The 21,229-nt window shown below is 51.0% G+C and overlaps 8 protein-coding genes across 8 annotated transcripts; 5 read left to right on the forward strand and 3 right to left on the reverse strand.

Annotated features, from left to right (window-relative positions):
• Positions 1 to 927: 927 nt before the first annotated feature.
• Positions 928 to 2,396, forward strand: TrAFT101_004791 (uncharacterized protein; the record flags this gene model as incomplete). The annotated part of the gene is made up of 3 exons (XM_024908307.2): positions 928 to 2,169; positions 2,221 to 2,302; positions 2,361 to 2,396. The coding sequence occupies exons 1-3, from the start codon at positions 1,139 to 1,141 to the stop codon at positions 2,394 to 2,396; spliced, it is 1,149 nt and encodes a 382-aa protein (XP_024759844.2). The 5' UTR covers positions 928 to 1,138.
• A 2,416-nt stretch (positions 2,397 to 4,812) lies between these two features.
• Positions 4,813 to 8,775, forward strand: TrAFT101_004792 (uncharacterized protein). Its single transcript, XM_024908306.2, has one exon. It carries the CDS (start codon positions 5,138 to 5,140, stop codon positions 8,345 to 8,347), a length of 3,210 nt encoding a protein of 1,069 aa, XP_024759843.1. The 5' UTR covers positions 4,813 to 5,137; the 3' UTR covers positions 8,348 to 8,775.
• A 421-nt stretch (positions 8,776 to 9,196) lies between these two features.
• On the forward strand, positions 9,197 to 10,833 carry TrAFT101_004793 (uncharacterized protein). The gene is made up of 6 exons (XM_066127284.1): positions 9,197 to 9,382; positions 9,447 to 9,802; positions 9,871 to 9,898; positions 9,984 to 10,187; positions 10,253 to 10,432; positions 10,526 to 10,833. Exons 1-4 carry the CDS (start codon positions 9,245 to 9,247, stop codon positions 10,065 to 10,067), a joined length of 606 nt encoding a protein of 201 aa, XP_065983395.1. The 5' UTR covers positions 9,197 to 9,244; the 3' UTR covers positions 10,068 to 10,187; positions 10,253 to 10,432; positions 10,526 to 10,833.
• On the reverse strand, positions 10,241 to 10,675 carry TrAFT101_004794 (uncharacterized protein; the record flags this gene model as incomplete). The annotated part of the gene is made up of 1 exon (XM_066127285.1): positions 10,241 to 10,675. The coding sequence occupies one exon, from the start codon at positions 10,673 to 10,675 to the stop codon at positions 10,241 to 10,243; it is 435 nt and encodes a 144-aa protein (XP_065983396.1).
• A 200-nt stretch (positions 10,834 to 11,033) lies between the features above and the next one.
• TrAFT101_004795 (uncharacterized protein) lies at positions 11,034 to 12,387 on the forward strand. The gene is made up of 3 exons (XM_024905828.2): positions 11,034 to 11,183; positions 11,244 to 11,450; positions 11,518 to 12,387. The coding sequence occupies exons 2-3, from the start codon at positions 11,301 to 11,303 to the stop codon at positions 12,265 to 12,267; spliced, it is 900 nt and encodes a 299-aa protein (XP_024759841.2). The 5' UTR covers positions 11,034 to 11,183; positions 11,244 to 11,300; the 3' UTR covers positions 12,268 to 12,387.
• On the reverse strand, positions 12,094 to 13,363 carry TrAFT101_004796 (mitochondrial 37S ribosomal protein mS23). Its single transcript, XM_024908305.2, has 2 exons — positions 12,820 to 13,363; positions 12,094 to 12,752 (listed from the first exon to the last, which is right to left on the reverse strand). The coding sequence occupies exons 1-2, from the start codon at positions 13,197 to 13,199 to the stop codon at positions 12,410 to 12,412; spliced, it is 723 nt and encodes a 240-aa protein (XP_024759840.1). The 5' UTR covers positions 13,200 to 13,363; the 3' UTR covers positions 12,094 to 12,409.
• A 330-nt stretch (positions 13,364 to 13,693) lies between these two features.
• TrAFT101_004797 (uncharacterized protein) lies at positions 13,694 to 14,504 on the forward strand. Its single transcript, XM_024905307.2, has 2 exons — positions 13,694 to 13,820; positions 13,924 to 14,504. The coding sequence occupies exons 1-2, from the start codon at positions 13,760 to 13,762 to the stop codon at positions 14,292 to 14,294; spliced, it is 432 nt and encodes a 143-aa protein (XP_024759839.1). The 5' UTR covers positions 13,694 to 13,759; the 3' UTR covers positions 14,295 to 14,504.
• On the reverse strand, positions 14,446 to 16,846 carry TrAFT101_004798 (uncharacterized protein). The gene is made up of 3 exons (XM_024906780.2): positions 16,013 to 16,846; positions 15,773 to 15,953; positions 14,446 to 15,699 (listed from the first exon to the last, which is right to left on the reverse strand). Exons 1-3 carry the CDS (start codon positions 16,281 to 16,283, stop codon positions 15,198 to 15,200), a joined length of 954 nt encoding a protein of 317 aa, XP_024759838.2. The 5' UTR covers positions 16,284 to 16,846; the 3' UTR covers positions 14,446 to 15,197.
• Between the last annotated feature and the right edge of the window lie 4,383 nt (positions 16,847 to 21,229).

Consider the following 21,229-nt stretch of genomic DNA (forward strand, 5'->3'; position numbering starts at 1 on the left):
TTCCTGTTTATTGTGTTCTTCGTCGCTCTCAGTTTCCTTGGAGTATTTGGCATTGATTGAAGCAATCGTCGGAGCAGAGATTGTTACACTGACCTGAACTTTGAACTGACTTTTCGTGAGTATTTATCAGTCATTTTCGTTGCAGCCAACAGCCGATGAGCTCTTCCTCGCAAAAGAAATGACCATGGCTATCGTAAAGAGCTTTCAGTTAATGCAGAAACTTGGTCACCCGTATATTTTTTTCAACCGTAGATGCTAGACCCTCCGTAGGTTCAGGATCCTCTGCTCTGATAAAGACTGAAGGGAGAGAGGGAATCGATGTGTTGCCAATCATCAACGTTTCGACGTCGGTACAATACTCTTTCGCGTTGGGAATTCCCCCTGATGCGCCAATATATACTCCTTTGATGTTAGCAGATCCCATCGACTTCAAATGATGAGGTGGTGAATTTGTTCTTCGCTATGAAAGAACAAATGAATGGGCAGGGCAGTTTTAAAGATGGCAACCAACGGGATCGATTTTGGGGGGCATGCGGCCCGAATCGTCCAGCTAACCCTCAATTGTTCGGAATACAGATCAACAGGCTAGACGGCAAATAGTGGAGGGGCAAAGCAATAGTTCACAACGATAGTTGCTCTTCAATGTATTATGACCCTCCCTCAGATCACCCGCTATGCTATATGCAGTAGCGACCCTGCGCCTAGTTTCTCTTTCAGGGTCTAGTGCGTGGAATACGGCCATAATTCCAGCAGTTATTGATACCCAACACTTTCAGCTAATGTCCAGTAAACGGCCGAGTTCACCTGGGGAAGTATTGATGCGCCAAACAAATAACAGAATGACTTTGCGTTAGCGCTGCTTCTGAGAGGCGTTCTTGGCATACTAGCCAAGGGTTGAATAGACGAGAACCCTGCTAGTAGCTCGATGAGGTTCTAGATCAGAGACGTATAAATCCAACCGGCATCCAGCGAATGGATTGGTAGATCAAGACACGTTCGGCCAAACATTGCTCGACTGCATATGGGAATCGCCTGATTTTCTCATTGTCTCGAGAGAAACGAGGCCATAGTGAACCTCGAGGCTCGCCTTGTTACCAGTATCGTTTGAGAAGTTTTGTTTTGCTCTCACATAGCCAGAATGTCGACTCTTCTCCTTGCCCCTTTCGATGCTTCCATGTGCCTAGGCCAGGGCTACAACTCGTTCATGCACGCGCCCTGCATTTGCGACGCCGTCGACATCAAGAATGCTACCTATATTGCATCAAAGGAGGGTAGCAAACCGTCCCAGACTGTTTCATACTCGGCAGAAGTTATAGAGAAAATGTCTGACTTTGTTCGTGCCATGAATATATCAGCAGGCTCGTCAATCCGAACAGGCTCTGTGAGTGTTTTTGGCGGCGGAAGCAGCATCGATGAGATGAAGTTTGCCGAGAGTGATCTAAACGCAGTCATCTCTGTCAAGGTTGTCAATGAGACTCGCAATTTTCAGGACAACATATCCTTCAAAGAGATTGGTGTCAAGAACTTGGATAACGCTCAATTCCATGAAATCTATGGTGATACCTTCATTTCTGGGTTCATCGAAGGAGGCGTCTTCCATGGTATCATCAATATCAAATCAATTGATGCCTCCAAGAAATCAGAAATCAAGAACAAGCTCAGAAGCCTGTTCAACGGCACAAACTCGGAATGGTCACCATCGTCGAGCGCGGATCTCATCGAGGCACTCCGACAAGCCGACGTCTCAGTGACGGTCTATTGGTCTGGAGGCAGCATGATCAATCCATCGAATGAAGAATGGAATATCGAGTCGCTTATTCGTGCGGCGAGCGCCTTTTCGGACAAGGTGTTGAAGTGTCCACAACGAACTTGTGCGATCTTGACAAGATATGACACTTTGCCTGATTTCGTGGTTTGGTCACGCGGGTTCAGCCCTGCCATCTGCGTTAGACAATATGAGGGTGCCCGGGGATTCGCGTCCGAGTTGCTTGACATGTACATGGAGTACAAGGGCAACCTCTTCCTTTTGAATGACGCAATTCACCATCAAGACAGATACGAGAGGAGCTCGCGACCTGACGGAGTTGACATGGCGTTGAGCAGTCTCATCGAGGCTCGCACATCCTTGCGTTTCGAGATGATCAAGATTGTCAGAAAGATTGAAGCACTGTGAGACCTTCCAGGTGTGAATGTCTGCCAACTTGTACTAATGGCTCTCAGTGACAGGGACCCCGAGATGGTCAATGATCCGCTTGGAAAAGGGGATATCACAGCCCCAGAGCTGTGGCGTGCAAGACTGCCAGTGAGTATCATCACATTGGCACACTAGGATTCAGTACATCAACCTGACGTCAATGTAGTTTAAAAAAGATGACTCGGGCGATGCCATGACTTAGAATGTTCTTGAGTCATTACTTCAGGGCCATCCTAAACAACTGGCGGCAATGCCTTCACTAAATTAGAGAGTTGGCTGTCAAGAATGCCACGAAATGGCCAGACTGTCGTATCTCGGGGATATCGTCCGGTTTGCAAGTTAATGAAAATGAAAGTTCTTCTCAATTCCAGTGCAGTCTTGGCCATATTGGATGGCCATATCATGCGTGGAGGTGTTTACGAGGGAAAGCTATATCCGCGGGCTAAGCCTCCATTACCTATCGGAAAAGACGGCAGACCATCACTGGTAAAGTCCACTGGACTCTTGTTTAATTCTGAGGGGGGTTTCGTTCGAATGTCCTGGGGTTAGCAGGAATGGAAAACATGGTACCGCTCCTCCAAGGTGTCTTTGAGAGGAGTCTAGATGCAGTACGAGGGCGACAGCTTTGAGAGGCTAGGTAGGCTTCGTCTGGGGATAGTACAGGTACCCTGACTTGAATCCCTCAGAAGTCTCTCGTTTGAGCTACCTTTTTAAAATCTTTTCTCTTATTAGAGAAATATTAGATTCTTAAGTAAATATGTTATATAGGCCAGCTGTATAAACCGTACAAGTAATACCTGTAACTACCCAGTTAAAAGAGGTAAAGACTTGACTAATGGGGATTGCTTATTGTGTTGAGTCGTTTACTGTTTCGGATATTATTTTGGTAATTAAGATATAGCTTGTAAGCGCAATTTTAATATCATGGCAGCCGCATGTGTCCACTGATTCAAGCGTTCTGTGGTGATTAGCCAAGTGAGGATATTATGGCTTAATTGTTGAAAAACGTGTAAGACATGGCCAGCACCACTCTAAATTTACAAATAGCATTTAATCATGCAAGCGGATGAAGCTACATTAGCAGAAAAGCCTTTGATACATGTAGTCCTGTAATTTTGAAACATGGACCAAACTGGGGGAGATTTGATACTCACCGGCGACATCTGCACGGTCTACAAGAGGAAAAGTTGCCGGATCGTAATATGTTTTGCGATGCTTGGCAATGCCTCATCTAAAATATGATAAGCTAAGCATGCCCTGGAGATGCCAATGGCTATGAGTGCCTATAATATGTGTTTATAAGTTTTCAGAGAAGCAATGTAAAAAAACGCCCATTTCGCTCCCAACTTTGCTGTAAAATCTAGCAGTATCGTCAGCTGCTGCAAGCGGTGGGTGCGCGCCCTAGCCTATACACGTACAGAGCTTGATACATGCCGCTATAGACCACTCCGCAGGCGGTGACGCAGTTTCACAGCTGACACTGAAGACTTTACGGGTGGAGAAGCTGCAAGGCGTTAGTTAATTGGATGCATTAATTGCTTGCGGTTCGATGACGATGACGAGAGAAAGTGGGGTGCCGAGTGTGGGCTGCGTGCAATTTATATGTGGCACATGTCAGAATCATCAGCGGCGATATATCTGGACTCCGCTGGTGTTGCCTGGAAGATGTAGAGCAGGAACTTCACATGGACGAGTCTTGATAAAGAGCTCAAGAGATTTATTTATTTACTTAACAAGACCCTTTTCATGTGATGGGATATTACCTTGTTTATACTAATATTGGAGCTGAGTAGTACTAAATGCTACTGACCGTTGAAAGGTTCTTTAGCGCACGCGTCTAGTCCCGTTACAGGTGACCGCCACCCAGCAGACACCGCCTGATGATGCTGCTAAGAATCTTGCTAAGACTTGGGCACCTGTAAGGCCCCAACAGTGGCTCGTGAGTCCGTCTCAGCTTTGATAACGACCCAAGGCTGGCTTTGGCTCTGGTTCCTGTCTTTTGATCCGCTTCAGGCGAGTCGACGCCGAACCCCGGGCCATGCAATTTATCTAAACGAGGGCCATTTTTAGGTGCTGTTACTTTCGCCTGGCTCTTATTCTGGACCGTGAATTCGCCAACATCAGGAGCTATACGAGCGTGGGAGGGCTGAGCGCGTACCGATGATGAGATGCAGTCTTGGGCTCTTGTCACCTGTCCGGTAAATAAATAAAAATACAAGTAAAAGAAAGAGAGGAGTCATTCATTCGTCCAGTTCATCCAGTGCCAGCTCTGTGTTTTTGTCTTTCCGCCTTTGCCCCGTCTAGAAATGACAGCAGCGCCATCTTTAATTTACTTGCCTCCCTCGCTACCCACAGCGTAACACGAGCCGGCGCATTCTTTGCGGCATCACATGAAACATTGCAGCTAGCGCTCCATGCCATAATCGCCATAATCCGAGTGGATTCGTCCCAAGGTTCTTTTCTTTTTCTTCTGCGCTGTCTAGAACGTTGATGCCTGGAGCCCCAAGCTGCTGCTGCCTTGAAGCGAGAGAGAAGCAGAGAAACGTGCCTCACTCTCTCATAATAACAGACTGAGAGACTATTGAATTAATCAAAGTCAACGCCTTCTTCTACCAATCCTAGCCGGCTGCTACTAGCATTAATTACTGCCTATCCTGGACCCTGGATCGGCCGCTAGTGCCCGTTAGAGCCCAGCTGCCCCAGCCAAATCAAGTCATCCATCGGTCACCGTCGAGTGATGCCCCTCGGAAACTGCGCGTAGCTTCTCCATTCCTCCCGGGGGCAGCTCAGCGTCTGCTTGCACCTCTCTTCTGTTTCTTTCTTCTTTCTCTCCACCACAACAACCACCCGCACTCTCACATACACAAACACCAATCATCAGGCGGACTCGACGACGACGAGACAGACGCTCCTCTGCTGCGCCCTGCAGAGAAAGGGAGGAGCATGGACTTGTCCGACTCGGTGGTGGCCCCTCCGCTGGAACGATCCGTCTCGCAGCAGAGCAACACGTCGTATCGCTCGCATCGCAGCATCCGCACCGGCCGCCATCGCGCGCTCCTCAATCACCACCTCAGCAGCTCGGCCAGTAGCATCGCCGAGAGCGACAAGTCCTTGACGAGCTTCCCCAGCTTCTCGCCCGAGCTGCCGGGCACCGACCGCTTCGCCGACGACCACGACGACGATGCCGACTACAACCAGCTCACGGCCGCCATCCGACAGCCCGACAGGACCGTCCGTGCCAAGGAGCTGAGCGGCGCGGGCTCCTCCATCGTCGACAGCCTGACGTGGCGCAACTCTGCCCGCGAGGCCCTCTTTGAGGATGCGCCGCTGTCGCAAACCGTGCCCGGCGCCCTACACAAGGCAGACGACAAGCACATCGAGCGCTTGATTGCTCGACACGGCGCAGTGACGCTGGTTAGGCAGATTGCAAGCGATCTTGCGCAGCGAGATGCACAGATATCCAGCCTGCGGCGGCGGGCCGATGAACGCGAGAGGGCATTGAGGAAGATTATACGCGAGTGTGGCCTGTCCAGCCTGGAGCTGGAGACGAGGCTGAGGGTGGTGGAGACCGAGCTGCGGAAGAACGGCCACTTTTCAAGAGATGGAGGTGGACTCAGCGATCTGATGAGTGACGCCATGGGGGGCGCAGTGACGGAGAGTGCGCATGGGGAGACGGGCATAGCAGGCGCCACGATTAGAGCCAGCAGCGGTTCTGCCCTGCCCAGCAGCTCTGACAGCGTCAAGGCACCGGGGACCGTCAAGGGCTGGAAAGACTACATCTGGGGCGGCACAACGAGGAGGACCAGCCTCAAGGATGGCGCGCCCAGCAGCAACAGACCTACTGTGATACGATCGCATTCCAGCCTCGCCCAGCGACCAGCGCTGCAGGATGACCTCTTCGACCCTCCCGCCACTCCGACAAGCAGCGGCCCTGCCAAGAACTCTAGCCGGCCGTCTAGTATACACTCGGCCTCCACTCCCGATCGCAAAGGTTCTGCATCGCTTGCAAGCCTGGCGCTGAGGCTCGTGGCCGGCGGCGCTGTTGCCAGTCGTGAGGCAGAAGCCAGAGGACGTGCCGTTAGCAGTGCTGCCAGAACAGAGACGACCAGGGCAGGCTCGGCGGCTAGTAACCACACCAACCGTTCATCCCGAGCCGTGTCTGTCGCTGGCGGCCCCAAAGCATTGATGGCAATGGGGAGATCGACGCCGTCCAACTCCTCAATCGCCGGCGTATCGAAATCCCAAGCCCAAGACCCGCGGGGGAGCGGCGCTGGAAGCTCGCCTGGTCCATCATCCTTGCGTGCAGACAAGTTTGGGCCCGTTGAGATGGACGCCATACTGCCCCCAGAGTCTCAGCCTCCAACGCTCACGCGCATCTACAACAATTACCCCAACAGCGAATTTCTAACCGATCGGTTTGGCTTCATCTACGACCAGCGACGCAAGAAACGGCAACGGGAGGCTTCGCAGATGGCACAGCATATTTCAAACGGCCACCGCAGAGAACTGCTAGGAAACGGCCGAGCAGGCATCTCACCCAACATGCTGGACGACGTGCCGAGTTCCAAGGTGAGCGTATCTAGTGATCCACGGCCAGGGAGCCCAAGCAGCCAGGAGGAGAGGGCTGCTGGTGAGGACAAGGCGAAGCGCTGGCAGGATTACCTAAAGATTGCGACCTTTCCCACCGAGCTGCTGAGCCATACGCCTGGCATAAGCGCCACAACTGTGTCTGTGACCGAAGGCGCCGACGATCGAGCCAGTTCGAACTCCAGCCAGCGGCTAGTTGAGCGCTCAGCTCGTTCGCCTGCGATAACCCCGACCGAGTCAGGGCTCGTTCCCCTGGCCAGCACGACGACGGCGATTGACCACGAGACTACTCTCACACAGCCGCCATCTGAGGACCCAACTCTAGGGACGCTGGTCAAGGAAGATACAGAGCCGGTAAAGCTGCTTCTTCAGCAGCTGAGCGATCTGCACGATGCCCTTCAGCGAGATAAGACTGCCCAATGGAATGAATTTCTGCGCAAAGTCAGGGCCGAGAGGCAGCGTGAGGGCGAGGCGGCGCTCGCCGCTGCGACGGCAGCTGCCGAAGCTCGATTCGAGCGCCTAGGGATAATCCAGCCCGAGGAGCAGGTGGCTGATGGAGAAATGATTGGCATCTCTAATCTGGGCAACAAGGGCAAAGTTGGACGAGCGAAATGGAACGGCTTCAAGGCGCTGGTGTTGGGCGGCATCCCTGTCAGCTATCGGGCAAAGGTGTGGTCAGAGTGCTCAGGGGCAACGGCGCTGCGTATTCCTGGCTACTACGAGGGGCTTGTCTCTCAGAGCGGGGAGGATGACGACCCTACGGTTGTGAGCCAGATCAAAATGGACATCAACCGGACGCTCACAGACAACATCTTTTTCCGAAAGGGTCCTGGCGTGCAGAAGCTTAGCGAGGTGCTGCTGGCATACTCGCGACGGAACAAGGATGTGGGCTACTGTCAGGGGATGAACTTGATTACCGCCAATATTCTTCTCATTACGCCGTCTGCTGAGGAGGCGTTTTGGATTTTAGCATCGATTATCGAGAAGATCCTTCCTCACGGGTACTACGACCACTCTCTCATATCCTCGAGAGCAGACCAACAGGTGCTGAGGCAGTATGTTCGGACGGTTCTTCCCAAGCTGTCAGCGCACCTCGACTCGCTATCCGTTGAACTCGAGGCCCTGACTTTCCAGTGGTTCCTCTCCGTGTTTACAGACTGCCTCTGTGCCGAGGCTCTCTTCCGTGTCTGGGATGTGGTGCTGTGCACCAACGATGGAAGCACGTTCCTTTTCCAAGTTGCCCTGGCGCTGCTCAAGCTCAACGAGAGCAATCTGCTGCGGTGCGACACGCCGGCTGGAGTGTATACTTATATCAACCACCAGATGACGGAGCATGCCATTAGCATTGATGGATTGATCCAGGCGAGCGAGGGGTTGAGACGAGTTGTGAGACGAGAGGAGGTGGAGCAGCGGAGGGCGGCGGCTATTCAGGCTGAGAGGGATATGCTCGTTGGGAGAGATGCTGGAGGGGACAGTGCACATACAGATACGGATGCGACGGAGACTGCTGGTGATGGTGATGGTGATGGTGATGGTGATGGTGATGGTGACGAGGACTCAAGCTGAGTCTGAGTACTGCATTTTAAGAGGCGGTGTTTCACAAAAAAAAGGGGTTGAAAAAAGTTCTGATCAGAATGGACCGGGGATTGGAGCACGAACGTTGAATATGATACCCATCACAAATTGTAGCCTACGCTGCTACAACTGCCTTTTTTTTTACCCCTTTTTTTTTCCTTTTTTTTTTCATCTTATACCATATCTCTCTCTTTTAGAATGTCTTTGGGGAGGGGCTAGCGGAAGGGAAAGCACACGGGCAAGCAAAAAATACAAAACACTGCGTTTTTTTTTTCTTAAAAAAAAAAGGATAGATTTGGACTTTTGGACGAAATTGGTTTTTTTTTTTGTTTTGTTTTCTTTATTTTTGTAATGCTTTGAGGATGAGTAGTAGCCTTTGGTAGCATTTAGACGATGAATATACTCAAACACACACACACACACACACACACACACAAACACTTTCATGCGCTGGTAGAAAACACATTTACCTGTTTTAGCTGCTGTAACTTTGATAATCCATACTCGAGTCTTAAGGATGGCACATAAATATCTGGACAAGTCATTTATATTCGTTTAGTAAAAAAAAAACGTTCACTTTGACCACATGACAGCCAAGTCTGGCAGCTGGCCGCATATCACGACCAGCATCACACATTCACCTGGCGTTCACTTTGCTCTCACTTGGTCGCGGCAATCACGAAACGCGTCAACGTGTGTGCTTTGTTTTTATTTACTTCTTCTCTCTCGGCCAATCACCTGTTTGCATGCGCCGCAACTCGATGATAACTCCCCTCATCATCAGAGACGCTCAACAACCAACATACATCGCTTCAAGCTTCCTTTGCCCCATTCCACCAACTTGTTCATTTTTGCTGAAAGCGCGGCCAACTAAACGACGATTAAACGATGCAAGACGTTTCTGAAGAGCTAACTGAAGAGCTCGCCGAGTCTATCGACTCTTGGAGGCACTCGGTTCCTAGTCGCATGGAGCGCGAGGATCCTTTCCTCGACGATGGCTTCATAGCTCGACCGAGCACTCGCGTTGTCAGTAACCTCCCCCAGCAATATCCTCTCTTTCTCAATATGCCAATAATTTCATTCCATTTAGACGTTTCGTGAACCAGAGAGACCAATGCGCCGTCCATCCACTCGCCTCGCCTTCATCCGCGACGCCATCCCCGTCTTCAATAGGCGGCCAGTGACCCCCTCCGACGGACTCCTCCAAGGACCGCTGATAGAGCGCCCCGAAACCGCGCTGGGAATCCGAGACGACGATGGCGATGAGGCGGCGGGAGCAAAGAACCCACGGCGGCGCAGAGGCGGCCTTTTGGGCCTGTTTAGCCGCAAGAGAAAGCAGCGTAGCCCGTCGCCGTCGCCGTCGCCGCAGGTGGTGCTGAATGTGCCGTTGACGATTCATTTCTTGTTTGTGGGGGCCAAGTCGGCGGGACAGACGTCCTTGTTGTTGTAAGATGAGCTTTTTTTTTTACCTTTGGTTCTAGCTTTTCTGGTTTGATGTTGACAATGAAACACAGCCGCGCACGTTATGGCCAATTCCCAGACGTAAGAACAAACTCCTTCTGTTATTGACATTCACGTTTATCAAATGTACATATGCCATAGATACTGACTCCGCCACTGCATGCAGTCCAGGGCCATTGCTCGCACCTGTTACGAGACATATGTCAACACTCGCATGTACGACTCCCAGCCGGTGCGCGTCGAAATGTAGGACACTTCGGGCGCGCCGGACTTGAACACGGTGGAGCGGCTGTCGTATGTGCAGTGGGATGCCATATTCCTGTGCTTTGACATTCAGCAGAAGCCAACGATGCATGCCATCTTGCAGTGGGTGAGTATATAAAGCCGTCTGATGCTCGTTTGATTGTTTGGCTAACATTCACATCACCGTCTCAGTGGCTCGAGGCTGTGCAGGGCGGCTTCCTCGCCCAGCAGCATACAGAGGTGCTTCTTCACTTGGTCGGCCTGAAGAAGGACGCTCGCGACAAGTGCACGGATCCGAGGCACAGAGTTCCATGCCCGTTTGATTCGGACGACTTTGTCCCGTATCCGACCTGCTGTGTGATCCCGTCTGATGTGAGTACATGTTGTGTGTGTTTGCTCTGTTGAGCCCGCTTTACGAAGAAGACGCACAACTGACAGGGGACACTTCTTTTTCTTCCATGATAGGCTGCTTGGCATGCTCGTCGCATCCGAGCTCACAGGTATCTTGAGTGTTCTGCCATGACGGGCGAAGGGGTCGACGGTATGCTTGAGGATGCTGCGAGAGAGGCGACCAGACGGGCGATTGATATGGCTCGCTTCATGCAGATGGCTCATCCTAACAAGAGACGCATGTTCTGATGTACCTCGCGTTATGCGGATAAAGTCGTGATTTTTTGTGAAATTTGGGGGGTATCAAAGGTTTGAAAGGGGGTTTCTGTGGTTGAAGGATACGACACCTACTACATACCAAACGATGCCGTATATGACAGACGAATCTTGCCTTCTTATAGTCTAGGAAGAGGCCAGTAACTTTTTTCAGAAAAGAAAATTATTGAAATTGTTGAAAATAAGAATAATTCGAACCAAGGACATGTATATTTGAATCAGAAGAAGAAACTGGAGGAATGTTGCAGTTGCGGTGTTCACCGAGAGCACGTGGGTCTGTGCGCTGAAGCTTCGGTACCTGAACGCCGCACTGCGAACAAACAAGCATTCCGTTTGACCGTAGACTTCACTTCAACCATCACCGAGCTCGACTCTTTTTATTCTCAGGAGCCACTCGTTTAACCAGCTCTGATTCTCTGTAAATAAAAAATGCCCCTCTCATAAAGTTTATCTCGCTGTAAGTGATTCACACCACCCGCCAATCTCACAGCCGCTCATGATGCTTACAAAAACGCAGACATGAACGTGTCCACATGAAATCTCAATAGCAGAGGCTGCTCCCCAGCGCTTCATCATGGCTCGCTCTACAATCCTCTTCTTGGGCCTCGCTGGTGCCGCAGCCATCGGCTCAGCTGCCTTTACAATCATTTCCTCGCCCCTCCTTGGAAGACGCAGCCTCTTGACCATTGTCGCTTCCGGCATAGCTCTCATCATCTTTGCTTCAGCAAGTCTCCCCAGACATATATCAAACAAAGCTCAGGCTAACCAGCAAAAAATTTCAATCCTTTTAGACAAGACACATTCAGCTCCTCTCACATCGCAGCTCCAAACGAAATGCAAAGCAACAGACAGCTTCTAATTCACAGCATGGCGTCGGCATTCCTCAGCCGCCAATGGACTACAACCTATTTGTCCTCGGCTCAGGCGGGCACACCAAAGAGATGCTCATGATGATGGACGACGGCTTCTACCATTTCGCAAACTCTCACCGCCGCTACCTCATCTCCAGCGGCGACTCCATGTCAGAGAACCACCTCGAGGACTACGAACAGAGCCTCAAGACCCTGTGCAAATCTCACGACTCGTCATCCGGCACCTACGACAAGCGCATCGTCACGCGCGCGCGCAGAGTCCACCAACCTCTCTGGTCAACGCCCTTTACGGCTCTGCTCAGCATTCTCGACATCTTCCCCGCTCTGCTCGTTTCGCCAGACAACGAGGTTGGGAGGAAGCTGCGGTATCCCAGCCGAGTCTTTTCCAACGGGCCGGCTACCGGGTTCTTTGTTGCGCTGGCGATTCATTTGCTGAAGATGCTCTATATTGTTCCAGAGACCTGCATGAAGGTCATATATATCGAATCTTGGGCTCGGATATCGACCCTAAGTCTAACGGGCAAGTTACTGTTGCACACCGGCATAGCGGATGTCTTTGTCGTACAGCACGAAGAGGTGGCCATACGGTATGGCGTACAGAATGCTGGAGAAATTGTGTTTAATTCTCGCCGCTTGGATGATATAGAACCAAGCCCCGTCAAATGCTAGCGGACTTTTTGGCTCTTCCCTTTTAACCTTTTTTTCTTCGCCTCATTTTCTCCATCTTCTCTTCATACACATCATATAATACAAGAAGTGCCAAATCTGGCCACCATCCACACACACACACACATCTATATGCCTCTCTCTATTATGCTGTTGCCGGTACAGGCTGTGCCTCCGCCTCTGCGCCAGCCTCCTCATCCTCCAGTCCAAACGTCTCAATCTCCGAGCTTGCCCTGGCCTCCCGGTTGGCCGTCTCCTTGCCGGCCCAAATCTTCCAGTTCTCAAACTCGTTGTCTTCGAGCTGCATACCAATGTCCAGCCTCGTCTTTCCAAAGTATGCGCCGACATAGCGGGCCTCCTCGATGGCTATCCTCTTCTCGATTTCCTCTTCCTGGCGCAGTCGGTAGAATTCTCGGCGGACAATGTCGTATGCTTTGCGCTTGCTCATGTTTTGGTTTTCCATTAACCACAGTTGTCGTTGGACCACGCTATTAAAAAAAATTAGTTTGATGTTGCTTCTTTCTTATCCACACATCTTGAGCGTTTAATATTCACCTTTCACCCGTCAGCGGAATACCAGGCTGTCTTAACCCCTTGCTCCAATCGCAATGCTGATGATCCTTTCCGTCCAGCTCCAGCACCACCCTCGGCCTCGCCAGCTCCCAGGGATGGTCCTTGTAGAAGCTCGTCCGCAGCGCATCTTCGGGGTAGGCAATGGTCTGGGGGCGGAACAGCTTCTTGGGCTTGGTCGCCTTGGGGTTGGGCACGCGGTGGCGGGGGGTGACGTTGCGCACGAGCGTCTCTGACGGCGGGACCGAGTTCATGACGGCGAACCAGGGCGGCGTGGGGACGTTGTAGCCGGGCATGAGCTGGTGCTTGAGCTCTTCGCTGACGGCTCGGTAGACGCCCGCGGGGCGGATTTGCCTGCCGCCCATGATGGGGGATTTTGCGGTTTTTGCTGTGTTGTGTGAGAGAGTTGTTGTGGAAGAGGGGGGTATAGAGGCGTTGTTGAATGGAGGCGTATGAGTGCGAATTGGATTCGCGAATGGAGCCAGAGAGAGGCGTTTGGATTGGAGTTTGTCGTTAATTCGATGCTTGTTAGTCGTGCGATGGGATATGGCAAACTAGGAAATTTTGGGGTCGTCGGCGAATCATTCGGCCGGACCCGCGGGTTCTAACGTATCAATCTTCCTCTATGAATGTTTAAGCCATTGAGCGATGAATTGTTACTCAATGGGATTATTTACATGTATAATTGTTGCAATCGTCCCTGTAAAACTTTTCCTTGCGAATGTAGAATCTACTTACTTTATTGCAGCTTCAAGGTGGTGAATATAACCTCTTTCATTCATGCCTCTAAGCTTAGTCATCCATCTTGAAAATACATCACGTCACAACTTGCACCTTTAATGAAACGATTCTCTCATGTAAAAACTCCCAGCTCTCAACCCAGTCAGTCTTTTGTAGCAACATTAGCTTCAAACCCACCCTCAGCATGGCTTCCAAAGGAACCGCCGCTGAAAAATCCATAGCTGACCATCTCACCGAATGGGGCTGTAAGTTCTGCCCATCCCCAGTTCTACACGCCCATCCATCCTCTTACACACACGCAACACCACACACAGCAGTTCATACCACACACTAACATCTCACCAACAGCTTCATCCCTTCCCCCCTCCCTCCTCGCAACCCTCATCACCGCCCTGCACGCGCGCCCCCTCCAGCCCCTCCCCCTCACGCTCTTCACCCCAACGCTCCTCTTCTCGTCTTACCTCAACCTGTCGGGCTACCCAACCGCCAGCGCGGGCCTCGCCGCCGCCTGGTCCGGCCTGTACGCGCTGCTGGCCCTGCGGAGGAGGCAGCCCCTGCGGGCCAAGTTCAGCATCCGCGGCGTGGTGCGAGGCACGGCGATTGGCTTGGGGGCCGCGAATTGCGTGGCGGGCGGGTGGGTGTACATGCATGGCAGTAAGGATCGGGATAAGAAGGCTAGGGAGGAGAGGAATCGGTGGGGGCAGTATGATGATAAATGATGGGAAACGATATGAAGAACTGGATGCCAACGGGGGAAAGGAGTGAGAAGGTGTGATGTTTATGGGGATGAACGGAACAACAAAAAAAAAAGGAGAAGAAAGGAGTATTCCCTTGTACTATTACCAACATTGTTGCTGGGCCTAAAGAGATGCATACATGTATATTATTATGACACAGAATGAAAGAAAAGACAATTCACACAAACAAGACACTTTGCATTGTCAATACATACTTGTTTCGTATTGATGTTCTACCTACAGGGGCCAATGGTATCCTTTCCATCAAGGCCACCAAATTCGCTAACAATCGGCCGATCTCAAGCAAAATAAAGGGTTGGCAGTCTTAGGTATTCGCTGCGTTCAGCCAACACTATCTATACAGACATCTGAATATAAAAGGACACAAAACCTTTGTGTAGTATCCATAAAATCCCATTCCTTCCGATTCACAGCGCCAATAATAAAAGCTGATATTGACAAAGAGAAGAAAAAGAAGAACAAGTTGGACAAGGGAAAAAGAAAAAGAAAAAAGAAAACAAAAGAAAATAAACGCCCATTTCGCAGATCATCTCAGCTCTTGAAGTTTCTGCGAGCCCAATTCCGCCTCCCAATCTCGATAGAGAGGATTTGAAAAGTACAAATCTGTACACCGTGATAACCGGTCCTTACACACAACACCAAACACTAACAATTTCTAACAAAAAAACCCCGCTCTGTATCTGCAGTAGTATCCCAGGACTCTCTTGTCTCTCTCATCTTTGCCGATGATTCTGTTGGATGAACTTTTGAGAAAAGAAAATTAAAAGCAAAGTAACGTTGGACTTCTCGTCATGTGGGTCATGCCGAGTGAAGCTATTCAACAAAGCTACTCTTTCCCCTCCAAAATCGTTTGTTTTGGGGGGATTATCTCGTTATGTTGTCACGGGTGATGACTATCTGAGAGCCAGACACCACCCAGATGGTGGCAACAAAGGCAGTGAATAAAACAGTCCTCATAAATGACCGGACTTGAACCGGAGTGAATCGTGAGCTTTCGCCGTGGAACGACCGAAGTGAGCTGATATTCAGGGAGCTAGGCGCAAGTGCGGTGATGTATTCGACATCGCATTCCCGGATCTTCGGTTCGGCATAAGTCTTGTATTCGTCAACGACGCTGTCGAGGTTCCAGCCAGACAGCTTGCGGACGGCGGCGACGACGCATCCGGTGCGGTGTTTGCCGTGGTTGCAATGAACCAGAAGAGGGTAATTTCGGCGATCCAAGACAACTTCGAGGATGGAGGACATTGTGCTTGAAGGAATAGCCTCTTTCTTTGTTCCCTTCATGTTGAAAACAACTTGCTGGATGCCATTGGCGCCGATGAAGGACTCGAACTCGTGGTCGATCTCATCTCTCTTAACCAGTGTACTGTAGATAGCCCGTGGTTAGTGATGCGATCCGGTAATATGAAAACAGAGACAGATGGAGAGGTAAAACATACACTACCGTCTTCAACTCCAAGCCCTTCAAGAAGCCATAATCGTCTGCCTTTGGATAACTGCTTCGATATACGCCAGGCACAACCACTCCAAAGTTGACTGGTCGACCCTCCATGGGAGCCAGGGGAAATTCCGACGCAGGATTTGCAGTTATTGATATGACCGATCCGGTTGCTGCAGCGGCTGATGATATTATTAGTATTTACTAATTCCCAGGGGATTCAAGAATAGAGGCGGCTTACCAGAAATGGTACCAGTTTTAGGCGACATTGAGGAGGATGTCTGTTGGCTGGTCGCTCGACGCTGGAAAAGAGGGGTGGCGTTTTCTTCGGAGCGTAGCGGTCCCTCTGCAATATTCTGGGGTTTTATCATCCTCGTTTCCAAGGGCAAGCCGTCAACGACAAGACAAGATTCGTCAAGCCGAGTAGGGAATGATTCGGAAGAACTGAAGGGCGCTGCTATCTCTGGCGAGAATAGTGGGATGCTATTGTCGGGTAAAATGTCCAGTTCCATGCCGCCTTATATGCGCGTCCGTGTTTGTATGTCTTTGTCTCCGTTGTCTTGTCAACTAAGAGAGTTCTCTTTTTGTCTTTTTGGCTGGTTTGATTGCACGTATAGGACTCTATATCGTTTTGGACAAGGTTCAGCACAGCAACACGCGCGAATGGCGTCGGAACAGGCGGCGTGGTTTGTCAAGAAAGGTATGGATTCTCGAGAAATTGGCTCCAAAGAAAAGGTTGAGGGCGTCTTCTTAGTTCAGAAAATAGTTTGAGAGATGGAGAAGGGATCAATGATTAAGTAGAAGTGACGTGGATGGGGTTTGTTCGTGGTGAAGATTTTCTGAGTTCAACTTTTGCTCTAGTTGAATAGGCGCGGGGTGGGCAAAGGCCTACAGAAGCGTATTCCGTTTGGAAAACGAGAGCTGGAGTTGAGAGGCCATCTTGTCCAGGGTTTATGGAGAAGCGGGAGAGGTCAATGTAAAGTACGAAGAGCTTCGGTCAGGAAGAACAGGCAAGGTCGCGTGGGCGGATGGTGGGAGGTGGGAAGATCGCATGCCCTGTCGAGACGATGCTTGGAGTGCTGTGAGTGTAGCTGGTTGAACTGAGACCGGGGGGCTCAGGTTTCAATTTTGGGGGGGAATCCTGTCGACAGGCGAGCACAAGCCGTAGCTACCGGGCCAGCAGATACTTGGCGGGTACGTGGGCGGTACCACGGCGCGGTCGCTGGAGACGCCGCTGGAGCAGGGCAGTACAATCCAGCACAGAACGGCGTCGGCGTTACAGTGGTGTCCCACCCCGTGTTGTCACTGGCTTGGTCTAGGCCAATACTCCGTGCAGGCCCAGAGAAGCAGGTTTCGGGCCCGGAATTGGTAGCATCACGGTGGGGAGACAGGGCAGCTCTTCCACACGGTCGCTGCATGTACTGCGTAGGTACTCGGGCGGTAGAAGGGTGGGGTGCATTGCATAGCGCCTCGGGGGAGCGTCTAGTGCATTCGCCTTCGCTGTACAGCACAGCATGGGCCTGTGCGTTTTGTGCGGTGGGCCGGGCATACAGTGCTGGGAGCACGCTGAGGCTGCCATCCATCTCCGTGCCGGCCAGTTGGGTTCAGGCCATTGGGGTCAATACTAGCGTCTCCATTGCAAGTCCTGCTCTTGGATCGCGGCTGCAGCGGACATCTCGGTGGTCCAGAAGAGGAGAGACAAAGGCCTAAAAAAAGGACTTGGGCTCGCGAGGACTGAGGCCATCGCATATATTGTGCAGGAATCCGCGGTTAGGTACCATTCAAGTCCCCTTCCCAGGCCATTCGCAAGCATCGTTCTTGTATGCTACCTACTACTACTACCAAATTGATACGATTCACCTCGCCCTTTGTCGTGCCTTGCAGGGGAGGCTTACGAAGCAGGAATGATTGACGCGGCTCTACTTGCTCAAGCAGCCTTAGTCAATCCAGAAATCAGGTCGACCGGTCGAATTGGAAGCATCCGCGGCGACGTTTGTGGCGAGTCTCGAGGGATTGTCGCAGTCTGCATGCACTGCGCAAACCGTCCATCGCTTTTTTTAGACATGTGCCTGATTTGTGTGTGTGTGTGTGTGTGTAGTCATCAGAGTGTCCGGCCGTCCAGCCTTGGGCATTTTTTGTATTTGCCCTTTTACAGTCCATATGGCGCTTCTAGACCGACGAAGTACCTACATCGGATTCAATAGTAGCTGCAAGTCTGACCTTGGGCTGCATGTAATGATGATGCGTGGAGGTCGCAGAAGGGCTCACGCGACTCAACCTCTCTCGATCCCGCAGCCGTTTGCCTCTCTCTCTTGACAGCTCAGCAATTTTTTTTTTTTTTTTTTTTTTTTTTTTTTTTTTTTTTGTAAGCCATCAACTTTCTTTGCTCCTTACCCTGTTTGGGGACCGCGTTTGCTGCACCACCTCTCGAGAACGTCTTAGCTGGAAACGCCACTGAGGCAAAAACCTGGAGGCTAAAGCCCGCGGCGCAGGGGGGCCCCAGCCTCGCCAGCTGCACCTAATTGGACCCTGAGACGCTTTTCGTCATGTCATTCGGTAACCCGAGATTTGCTGTGCGCCGACAATTCGCTTCTTGCTATGCACAGTAGCATATGCAGGTATCTGCGCTTGTGTTGCGAAGGACAATACGCCGTGCTCTGCCAATTTCTGAAAGCGGAAATGACGCACGCGGGAGGTCACCACAGGTCACGCGTGCAGGTAAGAAGCCATGTGTTGTACACGCCAGTACAAGAAAATAGGAAAGCTAAAAGCTCGGGGCCAACAAGGGCCTCGTACGTCAATGGCGATAGGCGGGAAGAGAAGAGCAGAAGAAAAGGGAGAAGCTTCTCCTCATGCAGCAGTGGTGTCTCGCCCCGCGCTGGCTGGAGGAGGATGAGCAGCAATAACAAACAAGCACGACTTAAAAATAGCCAGATGCATGATGCCATCGATTCTCCCTCCCTACCTCGATTCACCAAAGTCAATTCCAAGCCACAAAGCACGGCACATAGATCTCGACCTCGAGCGTGGAATGCACTCGCTCACTGGGGTCCATCTCAGAGCACATACATAGTATTTCCCAACACGCAGCTAAGGGGTGCTGCCAAGTGCCCGCACGGTAAGGGGGCTCCCATGTGGTTCCAACAACTGAAAGTGATAGAGAGAGTGCAGAATACAGAGTGCAGAAAACATGCTGCTGCAGAACCCCCAACCCCCAACTTTTCAATTTGGCGGTTTGCGCTAAGAGAAGTACTATACGTGGACTGGGAACTTGGAAAGTGACATAAGGTCTAGTGCTAACATAGTCTCCCCACGTGCAAGTTATACTCGATTACGAATGAATTCTTCACAACTCCACGAAGCAATGCTGCCCCGTACTTGTTTTCCGCGGGAAAAGCGCGCGTATTTTCCACTTAAATGCCCAGATTCAGAATGCTACCAAAATAAAAACTTTTTTTTGCATATCGTACGATCCGGCACGCTCAATGCATTCTGTGGCCACTTTAATGGACCCTGAGCGCATGTAAAAGAAAAGAAAAGAAAAATACCATGCACCAACCGAGAGCTGTGTCGTGCAACCTTCCTAACGCGTCATGCAATGCAGACCACAAAAGCCAGCTCCAAGCGTGCATAAATATCATTCCCATCACCACCCGGTATTACATGTCACAACAACAATGATGAGCACCTGGGTAGGTAGGTACATGTAGGTATTACTGTTGGTACTAGGTAGTAGTGGTACTTTGCAATACCGCTGTGCCTCTTCAGCCGCAGCCCGCCGGGATCTATAATTACATGTCCAAGTATGTACTCATCTGCCGTTCCGAATGCTACGATACATGTCCAAGAGGCGTCACCTGATGACCGATGTTGTAAATACCCCGTAAAGTGTCTACCTTAGAGGAGGAATAGGGGTTTACAAGATCTGAGCAATTATAGTAGTCAGTAGTACGGAGTACTGTAGGAGTCGCTATTTTTACTCCATGATCAGGGAGAGATGGCATGGCCAGCAAATGATTTGCTTTGCTGCCGCTGCGTATCCACAATCCGTAATTGCGCACCTAGACCAGATTGATAAAGGTGAGGCCATTGAGACACGCGCAGGCAGACTCGGCAGTACGTACGAGTACGCAATCTGGGCCTTAATCTAAATCTAAATAGAATGCGCAATTGGTTCTAGCCGTGATTCATTCTTCGCCTTCCAAGCTCCATCCCGCTAGGTACCTCCAACTGGGTGCTAGCAGCACTGCTATACTGTATACTACCAGTAACTGCAGGCCCGAATTACCAATCCGCTTTATTAATGCGCCAAATTCTATAATTCCCTTTTTTTCCTTTTTCAGGGACCGACGGAGTTCGGGGCCCTTGAAGCCACAGTGTCGCAGATTCTTCTTGGTAGTTTATACTACGGGGAAATATCTCCGTAAATTAGGGCAGCGGAAAAGGGAACAATCACTACTAATTGCACGCGACACAGTACCGCGACTTGCACCGCTATATCCGCATCTGGGCTTCCCCAAGCTCTATCCCTGCGAAGCCTCTATCCCGTACTGTATCCCTTTCACTCTCCTTTTTTTTTTTTTTTTTTTGTCTTCCTTCTTTTTTCGCCGCAGTGCAGTTTCAGCCAAAGCAAAAAGAAAAGAAAGAAAGAAAGAAGCCAATTGGGCACCGTTGTGCATTCCGCAACAAATGCAGCACCGAAATTCCCCCCCCTTGTCGCTGGGCCACACGCGACAAGCTACCAGTTTTCGTCACCGACGACACGGCTCGACCGCAAACTAGTGATGGCGCTGCAACCGGGCATCTACAGCTTTGCTTCAGGTTTTGATGAGGCGTTCGGCTGCAACGGGCCGGTTGGGAATCAGGGAAGAAGGCCGAAGCAGTAATTAATCGCTGCTGCATAATTGCCGATGCTGCCTTGTCGGAAGATACATGTAGGTACTACTATTGGGATTAGAATTTTGAGGGCCCCAAATTTGATGCCCGTACTGTATGCACACACACGGCCGTCTTGGAGCTGCGAGGCCGATCCGGCGCCGATTTTGACGGCGGTGCTGAGAACTGCACACCATCTCCTCTCGTTCTTTTTTTCCGTCTAGTCTCGGTCGCGCAGCTTGTATTTCCAATAAGCCGTGGCCACCACAAAAAAAAAGTCTCCGCAAGCTTGAAGCGGAAATAAACAGTGCCGCCGCCAATGTCCGAGTCAGAGACAGGGCGAAAAGAGCGAGGAGAGTGTGTGTCGTTGTTTTTGAGTGGCCTAAAGGAATCTTCAACGATCTCTACTGGCGGCAAGCTGTAGATGCATGCTAGTAGAAACCTTCTGTGGCATGTCGTCGTTTCCCGCCCGTGGTTTTGGGTTTCTGCCATCACCTGTTACTGGACCATACCAGCATACGTAGGGGCCCAATATCCGGATCGCCTTCATTCTCGCTGTCACGAGACATCTCTCTCACAGTAC

The sequence above is a fragment of the Trichoderma asperellum genome, chromosome 3 (assembly GCF_020647865.1).
Source record: "Trichoderma asperellum chromosome 3, complete sequence".
Classification (NCBI taxonomy): domain Eukaryota; kingdom Fungi; phylum Ascomycota; class Sordariomycetes; order Hypocreales; family Hypocreaceae; genus Trichoderma; species Trichoderma asperellum.